This window comes from Uloborus diversus, chromosome 4, assembly GCF_026930045.1.
Source record: "Uloborus diversus isolate 005 chromosome 4, Udiv.v.3.1, whole genome shotgun sequence".
In the NCBI taxonomy this organism is placed as follows: domain Eukaryota; kingdom Metazoa; phylum Arthropoda; class Arachnida; order Araneae; family Uloboridae; genus Uloborus; species Uloborus diversus.
Window position 1 is genome coordinate 1,811,735 of NC_072734.1, and position 12,183 is coordinate 1,823,917.

Consider the following 12,183-nt stretch of genomic DNA (forward strand, 5'->3'; position numbering starts at 1 on the left):
AACTTCGTTTTAGTAGCTAATTTTAATCTTGTTTTAATAGATAAATTTCGAAAGCTTTCCGAGGGAGAGCCCTCGAATCTCTCTTCCCTACATCATCAAAGATCGACTAAAATTGCATAGTTAAGACTACAATTTCAAGCAATTTCTGGAGCTTCCAAACATACGGTGATAATAATTACATTTTTAAAAGTTTCAATTTTGAAAAATGGATGGGGGAAGCGTCCCGGAACCTTTCCACCCTAACATTACCAAAGATAGTCTAAAATGCATTTTTAAGACTACATTTTTATAAATTCGCGAACCCTCTCATTTCCGAGTGAATATTATGTTGACGATTAAGTTTATATTCCTAATACTCAGATTTAGTTTTGACTCTCTAACTCCATTTCAAACCAGAAATTAAATTCTCTCTCTATATTTATGTTGCTTTTAAAACGTTCAGACGCCACCAATTTCATACACCTTATCTAAATTGTTGATCTCGTGGCTGCCTTGCGCCTTCTTCCGGTGGTTATCTTGATGACCAGATTTACTGGTATAGTGGTACCTATGGAGGTGGTACCCCCATTACTGAAGCTCTATGCACGCCTCTGATTCTGACAAATATTAGCTTTAGACTAAGGGGTCCTCCAGAGAAAAAGAAAAAAAACTTGATGCTGGGAAATATTGGTCTAACCCACATGTTGTCGCTAATGAGAATTTTTTTTGAGCAATCACGATTGCTTATTGCTTTCATTTGACTGTTTTTGATGTCCTATCATTTTATTTTCCCGCATCTTTCTGCAGCATCACCGTCGACCGACCGCCTCACGATGCTGCTCGCTCCTATAGTGAAAGCCGTCTCCGAGTTGCATCCATGTCCTACACACACGCGAATACATACACGCACCTGCACACACACAAACATATACACACACTCAAACACATACACACACACGCATGCATACAGACACCTACACATACACATAACTACCCACACACTCATGCCTGCACACAGACACAAACACATATGCCTACACACATACACTTTTCCAACCCCCCTCCACCCACCCAACACTCATACACACAACTACCCGCACACTCATACCTGCGCACAGACATAAATGCACATGCCTACATGCACATACCCCCTTACATACAAGCACACATACCCCCCCCCACACACATAAACACACACGCCTACATACACACACACACTCGTGATTGTGAAAAACATAATTTGAATTCAAGAGGTAAAAATTCAAATTAATTTTTTTTTTTGGTTTTCTCTCACTCAAATTGCAAATGTGATGCAGCCACTCTTGGAAATCTTCCAGACAGGCAGTTTTCTCCCAGGATGCTATGTATCGTAAATTTCATTTAGTACTTAAATTAAATCTTGCACAATCTAGTCTGTTGAGTTTTTGTACCATTGTATTCCATAAAAGTGTCCTACAACTACCTAACATGCAACACACATTTGATAATGTAGAAAAGGGACATGCACTAGCATATTCCATTGTGAACTTTTTCCTTGAATCAGCCCTGTTCATTGTAGATTTTCATTTTAGCTTCTGGTAAATAACCTCTCACCTTGTTACTTCTATTGTTTACTGTATAATGTATTGAAAGTAAATGCTCGTTTTTATGATTACCATAAAAAAATTCAAAAGGCTTATTTTGCTTAGAAATATTTTAAAAGTTCCTTATTCACTTGTTCAGTTTTTAACTTGATATTTTCTTCTTTGTTGTTGTCACCAGGATGCCATTCTTCGAAAGAGGTTTTTGGAATTGGCTCCTAAGCGGTCGTCATCAAGAATATCAAAAGTACAAGCCCAGAGAAAAATGGAGGTAGGAAGTTATTCATTTGGTATTGTTTGTTCTCTGGTTTTTCACCTTTGTTTTGAGTTGTCATAAGACATCCTTCGTTATTATTATAAGTTGCTTTGAATTTTTCAATTGTATCCATCATATAATTTTTGAAAATAGTTTTCAAATTAAAATTGGTCACTGGTGTAATTTCTGGTTTAATTCTTATTTGTTAGTTACTGGTAAAGGATAATGGTCTTGAAAGCATTGCTTCATGATTTAGTTTGTGATTATCAACACTTTACAACATGAACTGTCTTTTATTACAAAGCACTGTGCCTCATTATAGTGAATAACCCTACAAAGAATTGTTTCATTGCAGGGCTCCCAAATGGTCCACTTTTGCCGCCAAAGTCTGTTTTTTTGGGTAAAGTCCATTGTAGAGCGCTTTTTATCATTTTGGTCAGATTAGCCCGCTTTTAGTATTTTCCTGTATATGATCCCCGGATTATCTGTTAAAAAAAGTGGAAAATTAATGAAGTGTGGATTATATGTTGCCATGGATTATCTGGGCATTTTTTTTTTCTCTGAACACCAACGCATTGAACCTCCATATTCCAGAAGGATTTGCGATTAGAGATCGTAAACCCTACCTGTATGTTGGTTATTTTACACGGCTTGAATGTTCTTAGAGATTGCAAACCCAGCCTGTATGTTGGTTATTTTACATAGCTTGAATGTTCTTCTTACGCGATTCAGGCTATGTAAAATAACATACAGTAAAGGACAAAGCCTTCATATGCACAAGATTAGACCGTTTGCTCCTTTCTTGACTCTTTGTCTTCAAACTTCAAGTAATTAGCATACTATAATGATAATTTCTGGAGGAAATCTTTATTTTTTAGATTATTTTCTTTTTTAATATTGAAGATATGTCAAAAGTTATTACTTCTTCATGTTTTTGATTTAGTTGCTACAATTGTATGTTGCATCAAAACTTCATTTTTTTGCATCATATTTTCCGCTGATTAAACAAAGGTTTTTTATTAAGGCCGATTTTAGGACCTGCAGATTAACAGCCGCCGCGGATAATATACAGGAAAATTGTTTGTACTCAAAAATCAGATTTTAAAAGATACTGTGTGTTGATGTATGTTACGACTAAGCACACAGCTGCGGTACCTTTTTCTGTTGAACTTGAGTTTCCCCTTTTATTTTGCTTCAGATTGACGTCATTACTTCCTCCTTCAACCGCTGCTGCTTGCAAATCTTGCAAATGGAGAGGTTTGGGGGAGGATTTATGGCATCAAATCAAAGCAGGGTGCTTCTACCGATATTTATCTAAGGTTCATACGTCCTTGAAAAATCTTGAAATAAAAATTTCATTTTCAAGTGCTTGAAAAAGTTTTAAAACCTTGAAAAAATGTGAAAGTTTTTTTAGTGCTTGGAATCGGTAGAAAATCATTGAATTGTGCTTAAATATTTTTCAAGAATACTTCATCAGTGCAATTTTCTGAACTTGTGTTCAATGTGCTGCATCGCGAAAAATTGCATCCTGTATTTGCGAGTTCAATCTTTTTCCATCTTGTTCATATTTTGATATTTTTGACAATCAGAAGTTATTTGGACATGCATTACTTTAGATTAGCTTATTTTATGTTTTATTTCAATAGATAATAAACCACTTCTTTTTCGGAACCATGGCAACATCAAACTTACTCGGACTTCACTGAAAATAGCTTGTGGTGTTTGAGATTTCAATCTTTTTTCATCTTGTAAATATTATGATATTTTTGGCAATCGAAAGTTATTTTGTCTTACGCTACCATAGATTAGCTTATTTTTTTATTATTTTTAATTGCTAATCAACTTATTGTTATAACTGTGGCAACATTGTATTGCTCGAACTTCGCCGAAAATTGCTTGTCCTGTTTGAAATTTCAATATTTTTACATCTTGTAAATATTTTAATATTTGGGACAATCGTACGTTGTTTTCACATATGATATCTTGGACTAGCATTATTTTATGTTTAATTTTAATTATGTTTAGTTTTAGTAAATCATAAAAAAAATATTTTTGGAGAACATGCCAACAGTGAACGTCCTTCGTGAAAATTTGATTTTTGTTTTTGAGATTTCAATCCTTTTTCTGACCTGTATAACGCAATTCTCTATAAACTGCACAACTTTTTAGACATAAACAATAAGTGTTGCAGTTAAAGAAAGCCCTTTATTCCATCTTGCAAATATAAAAATTGTTAGGCAAATTAAATTTTGAAACAGTTTTTCATCTTTCCATCTTAATTCAAAGCTTTTAAGTGAAAATTAGTATTTACAGGAAAAAGGTGCTCTAGAAAATGTAGTTGTTATGCAAACCATGAATCTAGCAGAAGCACAGGAAAATTCACTTTCTTTTGAATGTGAAACATATTTGTGAATGATAATATATATTTTATATTGCATCATTAGTGCTTTAATACTCATTTCAGTTATAACTTATTCTGAAGAGCAAATATATAGATATATGTATTGTGAATATTAGTTTCAAAATTTACGGAAATGATCTATATAACGCAAAACTCAGGTCCCAAAAGGTGTGCATTATAATGGTCTTCTACTGTAACTATATCTAAAAGGTCTTAACTAGGTATGCACACTGATTTATCATTCACTTAGCGAATTATTTATAATCAGCCAGTTTTCACCTGTTAATTAGTAGAAAATTTATTTTTCAATTAAAATGTCTCTGTAAGATCGTTCATGCTTGCTTGTTCCCCCCCCCCCTCATACAAACATTTGCGTAAATAATATAATTCAAGTTCAGTTGTACAGAAGGTGATAAAGGAATAGTATCATTAAAAAACATTAGTATGATTAATCAATGAATTATCTTCACGGATTTAGCAGCAGGCAGCTAATTTGCATGTTGGTGCTTCCCTGGATTTAACTTTGAATGGTCCTCCCAAGGTCCTCTTTTTAATCCAAACTGGTCCTCTTTATTCTCCTTTTTGATTAGCAGTGGTCCTCTTTTACCTTTTTCTATGGCTAAAATGTGTTAGGAGCCCTGCATTGAAATAAATGTTCAATCCTGTTTCAATTGCCATTACATTGCTTAAATTTCATTGCAATGAAATCCCCTTACAACAAGCAAAATTTTTTATTCCTTGAAGTTCATTGTACTGTATTTAGCTGTATGAGTTAAACTTAGTTCAAACAACTTGACTTAATTTTTTTTTTCCAAGGGTTTTTAAATATTATGATGCTTAAACTTTTTGAATGGAAAATAAAAATTTACACTACTGGTCCCATGGCCGACTAAAATTTATATTCTACTGGCCCATGAAGTTTTTGTGATCTCAGGCCTGCAGACCACTGTTAATTTCAAGCCCTGCTTAGCAAATTATTTAAAGAAATTAAAAATCGTTTTTTAACTTCTTATTTTTTTTAAAACCCGGTGAGCTTTTCCTACATGACATCAAAATTTGATGAAAAATCTCTCTATTAGGATCTTTTTTTTTTCTCAAAAGTTTCCCTCATATCTTATTTAGGCATTTGGATGTATTCTGCATCAGTCTGAGGCTACCCCGGTATTCTGTTTTTTTTTTTTTAATGACAATATGTAATTACAGAAATAAATATTAAGAATAATTGTTATAACTTGTTAACCAAAATCGAAAAAGGTCATCATAAAGGACATACTTTAACCACTAGTGCAGCCAGAATGTACCTTCTGGGTTCCTTTAAGGATGACATGTTGAATTTTCCCCCCAGCTTTTTGAGTCGCAACCCTGTTGAAGGAAAAAAGCATTAGAATGTAAATATTAAATGTCTGAGTGCAATATCATATGTTAAAAATTTTTTTCAGTTTTTCCTGGCATGAATAAACCCCTTAGAAAAAAGGGTAAAAAATTGTTTCCCGCCCCCAAATTTCTGGTTCTTTTGCTACTGTTCCTGTCTCGAATTTAGACAGATGGTAAAAAGTCTGAATGAACTTTCAAATGTTTGATAAGTGATAGTTGCATTTATCTGAGTGTATGATATGTTTTTGCAAATTACATGGCAGTGAATTAATGTTTCTATTCTACCTTTGTATATGTGCAGTTATTTAATAATAAATTTTTTTTTCCTAGGAGCAAAAAGCATTTGAAGCAGCTGAAAAGGCAAGAATTAAGTTTGCGGAAGAACAGGAAAGAAAAGAAGTTGAAAGAAAAAAAATGGAGAAGTTAGAACGACAAAAAAGGGCTGAAGAAAGACGTAAAGCAGTTGAAGGTTTGTTAATTAATTTATTAAACTGGGTGTTATCTACAATCAGTGAAGTTGCTTCTTATATATGTTCTAAAATGAATACATGTTCCATATCTGTTAATTACAAAGATTTCCTTGATTCTTATTGTGACATATTTATCAATACATTTTTATTTTCAAGATTTGTTAGGAGAAATTTTTAAGATGTTCATGCTGTGAAATGGCTGTAATTCTATTACATTATTTTCCGAAGTGAGTTAATTGATCGTAACCTATGTTTTGGACATATACTTAATTTCGAGGTTTTCCCAACTCACTTTAACTCTTTATTATAGCTTAATATTTCTTGATTGAATGATCGCCCTGTTGAAACAGAAAGAAAAAAAAATCCGTTCTAAATCTTCATAAGTCAAAGGCTAGATTTCGGTCTAATTTGGTCATATTCCCACAAAAATTCTCGAGACTCCAATTCTGAAAGTTGTGCTGGCTGAAATAGACGAAACTTGGAAAGGAGTTTTTCCCTCCAAGAGATGAAGTTAAAATTTTGAATTTCACCCTTTTTAAGTACAGTAGGTGCTGCTTAATGTGATCACTTTGGGACAAACAGTTTGATAACAATAACCGATTGATAACAATAACCGGAAAGAATCCAGGACACACAAAATGATGATTTTTTCAATCAAGAAGCATTTATTTTTACAACTGCAAATGAAAATTACAATAGCTCAACTAAATGCAGATATAAATTACTAAATTAGCAGAATCTAATTGCTCATTTTATTCCATCGACTTAATCGTCCGTCCGATGCTACAAAGTCTTTTTTTTCCCTTTTAAGAGTAAAATCTAATTTTTGACGCATTAGCCAACTCTTTGCTCGCCCAACCTGTTCCCTGACATTCGTAAATCATAATTTCAAAGCAGATTCAACTTCACCATTGTCTCCAGCACGGTTTTGCTTGTTTAAATTATCATTTTGTTTTCAATCTCATCACCATTTTTTAGTAACTTACTAAGTAATGGCTGAGAAATGTTTACTTATTCGACAGCATCTTTAATTCATCATGGTCAAATTGTCAATGCGTTTTAAAATGTCAATTTTTTTCTTGACAGTTGAATTATTGCGCTTTTTCTCCATGGCTAAATTGTTTGATCGTTTAAATTGAAGGTTTTAGTGTAACTGAGCAGGAAAAAAGAAAATCTGCTTTACCGATAAGGCGATAAGAAGGGAACTTGTTTTTCTGGAAGCTACTGTCAGGGTTTGCCTTTGTATTTCTTTTGATTGAGGAACAAAAAGGGGAAAATCGAAAATTTATGGAAAAAATGATAACAATAAATGAAGACTCTGATTACAATATCCAAGTTTTTTAACACAGGTTAATATACAAATGTTCCAGGACTTAGTAATTCCGATAACATTAAGCAAATGATAGCATTAACCGTGATCACATTAAGCAGAGCCTACTGCATTTCAAATTGTTTATTTTATGATATTTTTTAAAACTTCCCGTTCATCAATGACAAAAAGGAAATGAGTATAATACATGATCTGATATCTATATAAAATCTTAAGTGGCAGGGCTGAAATATTTTAGGCATCTGACAATATACAAAGCCATACTGCAACAAATTTCTCAGTTTGTTAAAAAATTCGGTGCAGTATGGCTTTTCTGAAAGATACTTGTTTTATAAGAACTAATCACTTTTTAGTTTTTCAACCGACCTGGCACGGAGTTGGTTGAATCCTGTACAAGATGACCTTTTTGTTTCGAAGTTAAAGGCTAAATCTTTTATACCAGAAATCGTCCGTCAAGGTATGATGGGTGAAAATTGCTTCTACATTTGAAAGAAGCAATTGCCTGTTTGGTGATATTTTGATAGTTGAAATTGTAACCCTAACTCCAGTGGATGAACCCTAAACTCCAGTAGATAGTGTTCATTGTTGATCCTTTTTTCATTTCTTCATTCTCCAGAAATGAGTCTTACTAGTAAAACAGTTCAGTTACCGATTCCAGTTCAGCCTTGTCAAAGTAAAGCATTTTCCTGCACGTCAAACCATGACCCCACTAGATGGCGCTGACACTTTACGGACCTTGATAGTTAATGACTTTTCTGTGTTAAACTGATGCAGCTCATGCATCCACCAATCAATGTCAATGTTTCAAAGCTTGTTTATTTTTAATTGGACGTAGCCCATTTTGACCGCAAGAGGTGTTGAACCATCTGCATCCACCAATCAATGGCAAGGTAATGGAAGCGAGTTCCTTGTAGTGCCCTCTTTGTTGCCATAAGTTTCAGCGATTGTCACGGCTTATGAGAATTAAGTGGGGCCATGGTCAAACAGTACCATAAAATATTATCAAATGATCATGCCGCAGAGCGAGTTTCATTATTGATGACGTCAGGAGCGTACGTAACTCCATCATTTGTTATTATATATATGAAGATTATCTTAAATTCAATGTTTGAAGTATTTTCATATATTATCAGATTATTTTCAGTTATTAACAGAACTAGAGTAGCCATGAACCAAACTCTCTTAATGCTTACATGAACAACAATAACTCTTGATTTCTTTGAGTTTGTTTGATTTAATTAAAATTAAATCCAGATGCTGTACGATTTCAAATGTATCACTGATTGACTTGGAATCATTGGGAGTTGCACAGGATATTTTTGAGAAAGAAATCTCTCCTTTGCTTCATGATGTTTTGAGAGAGGATGATTCCACTGATCTGAGGGTTTTAGTCAAAATAACTTTGCAGTTTATTATGTGTTTTGTATTAATTCATATTTTGTAAAACTTTTTTGTTAAACATTTTCAGTAAGCTGGTGATCTATTATTTTGTTTCATTATTTCGAAAATAGTTAAATTATTTTCTTAAAACAAGTAAATGTGTTATACATACGTGTTCTGTTTAGAATGTGCACACTAAAAATTTACTGTTTTTATAAACTACTAAATAAAGTGTAAATGTGAAGTGATGAAAGTTAATCAGGTTGGCATTTCGTCTGCAATCTGTTAAATGTTTTGTGATTAAATGAGAATAACTAATACTTTAGTAATGGTTGCCATGTGATAATATTCAATTCTCAAAATATTTGTAGCAAATACTATAACATTATGACTTAAAGGAATTATTTAATCAATATCAAGCAATGGAATCTTTTGTACAATTTAGTTGCAGATATTATCAGTTTGTATGCAATTGTGCAAGCTGTTTTGAAAAGATATGTCTCTATCAAACACTTAAAAAAGTAGGGTTTTTTTTTCAGAAAAAAGAAAAAAATAATAAATAAATATGTAAGTACGAGCAATAAAAATTTAACTTTTTTTTACTGAAATTAGTGAGATAATATATTTTTTCTCCTATTAAAGTGGTAATTTTTCAAACTTATTGTACTTTTGTGTTGATCAAAAATTGTCCATTTTCATTCCGAATTCAAAATTAAAATAGGTTAAAAATTTTACCCAATCAATAAATAACCATTTAAATAAAAGCATTCTGTGGGTTTTAAAGTACCCAGAAAGGATGTTTTTTTGCGCTACTGATGAGCACTATTTTTTTGACTTGTTAAAACAATTGAAATTGTTCTTAAAAAGGACTTGCTTTTAAGAAAATGTTTCCAAACCTTTAGGGTGTGGAATCATTAAAAAAATTGAATCTGAAATTTTCTCTAAGTCTGAAGAAAATTTTAATTAAAATTTTAATTGTTTTTCACAAGGGAATTTATAAAGTAGGTTTCCTTGTAAATAAATAAATATACAGTGGCTCCCAAAAGTGTTCGTACACTTTGAAATTTTTTAGTAAAACCAAAATAACTCGAAACTGAATTCGAATATGAAGTCCAATATTTTTTCACATCATTCCTACGTCATTCTAAATACAACCCATTGGTTTTTTCAAAATATTGACGGATCTTCTTTTTGAAATGGGTCAGAAAACGAAGAGACAGAGAAATAACACGCCACAAAAGTCATCGTACACTCAAATATTTTCGAATAAATACATGATTAAAATTTTCATATGCCGTTTTATTAATATTTTTGCACTGTGTTGACCCTTATAAGTCATTTGGCTTTAATTTTTTGTTTATTTATTCCGTAATATTGTGCTTTATTACTGTAAAATGGCTGGTATTCGTAAAAAACCACAAATACCATTCAAAATTTGAATTTTTTCCCCACAGTAGTGGTAATTGGTTTGAAATGCCTCTAAATTAGTTAATTTATTTGTTTGTATAGTAAAGTGCTTGATAAAATGCTTTAAAGAAAGGAATCGGACCGAAAAGAAGGTAAGAAAAGGTCAACCGGCAAAGTTGACAAAACGTTATCGGGGATTTAAAGTTAAAAAAATTATGAAAAATAAACATTTGAGTGCTGTAAAAGTTTCTACAAAATTAAATAAAACATTTTATATTTAATTTTTACCTAAAATTGTTCGCCAAGTTCTCTAATTAGCTGGATTAAATGGGACTTCTTATCGCAGAAATTTTCTTGGTCGTGCGAAAAACAGAAAGCTTACGCTTTTCGTCGCAAAATCAATGATAAATAAGCTAAAAACGTTTTAGAATTACATCTTACTTACAGATAAAAAATAATTCAACATTTTTGGTTAAATTGTTGTATACCTGTGAGTAGAAGAAAAAATTAGGAACTTAATCTTAAGAACTTATTTGGATCAGTAAATCAGGACGATGGAGGTGTTCTAGAGTGGGGGTGCATATCAGCATCAGGACTTGGTAGTTTGTAATTTTTTGATGAAACAATGATTTATGTTGTTCATTTAAATATTTTAAAAACCAATTTTGAACTCTTAGCCAAAAATTTGGTTATTGGAAACAACTTTGTTTTTTATCAAGATAACGATAAGAAGCACACGGTTTTCAACGTTTTCGTCTAGTGCCTCGAAAATTGTCCTAAAGTTTAGAAAATCCCCCTCAATCTCCCAGATTTTAACTTAATAAAACGTATTTAGAGATATCTGGAGGCTATAGATTACGAAAATAGGGCTTTAAAATGAAAATAGAGCTAGAAACAGCAAGACTCGAAGTGTGGTTGAACACTTACTCAGAAATTACGCAAAAAAAAGGAAGAAAAAGAAAGAAATCTATTCCCAGATGATTAAAAGGTGTTATGAATACTGAATGATATTCTACTAATTAATAACTTAATCAAAAGTTAGATTATTCAATAATATATAGACATTTTATAAAGTGTACGAAGACTTTTGTGAGATAAAATTTCCGGCACTTTTTGGTTTTTGATTTTTAAAAAATTAAGTTTTAATATTTTTAAAAAACTTTTCATGTAGTTTTGTTATAAATTGATCATAAATCTTATAATTAAATACCTATTCCGAAATATTAATTCTAACCAATGGATTGGGGCCTATTTCGTTGAAAGTCGTAGGTGTACGAAGACTTTTGGGAGCCACTGTATATAATATTTGTTGCTTTGTTTATTATTCGTAGAATATATCTTGGAAAACAAACAAAAACCCCAGCTAATTACCTTACCATTCCTTGTCTCATTAAGGTGTTTGTACTGTAATGAAATGAAGATGCAAAATTAATTTTCTAACTGTGAGTTTGATCAAGTTTTGGCATCCTATTTTCTCTGCTCTGATCAAGAGTTTCCTTGAAGAAAACTGTATGCTCATAGGGTCTCCAAAACATAAGTGGTTGAATACTCCTGCTCAAAGGCATGATATTTTTTTAATTAAAATAATTTCATTTAATGCCTGTTTTATAAAAAAAAAATAGTAATGTTATATCTTACTCATTATTAAGCAAATGTGATGCCATATCTTTAGTTTGTTGAATTTTATCATTAAACTATTTTCATCATTATTTGCTTGGTCATACTTTTTTTTGAGCTATCATAAATTGCTTATTATCCTCCCTTGACCCAAAGTTATTGCTCTGATTTTTTAGATTGCCATGACGATGGTTGTTTTCGATATTTATTTAGAAAGGGAAATTTTGTTGTCATAGTTACAAATGGTCTGCTGTTGGATTTCATTCATATTTTTTTTCAAGCAGATTTTGCATTTAATTTTTTTTTTTTTTTTGTTAAATGTAAAATTACGATTTGGAAAAATGCCTATATAGATGAACTGAAACAGCAAAATTTCATTTAAATGCAAA

The 12,183-nt window shown here is 31.9% G+C and overlaps 1 protein-coding gene across 1 annotated transcript in view; it reads left to right on the forward strand.

The window, feature by feature from the left end:
* LOC129219758 (chromatin remodeling regulator CECR2-like) overlaps positions 1-12,183 on the forward strand; it is a 74,188-nt gene that overhangs the window by 39,231 nt on the left and 22,774 nt on the right. Inside the window, exons 8-9 of the mRNA XM_054854051.1 lie at positions 1,741-1,830; positions 5,921-6,059. Of these exons, the coding sequence (XP_054710026.1) occupies positions 1,741-1,830; positions 5,921-6,059 (229 nt within the window). The remainder of the gene's footprint in view (positions 1-1,740; positions 1,831-5,920; positions 6,060-12,183) is intronic.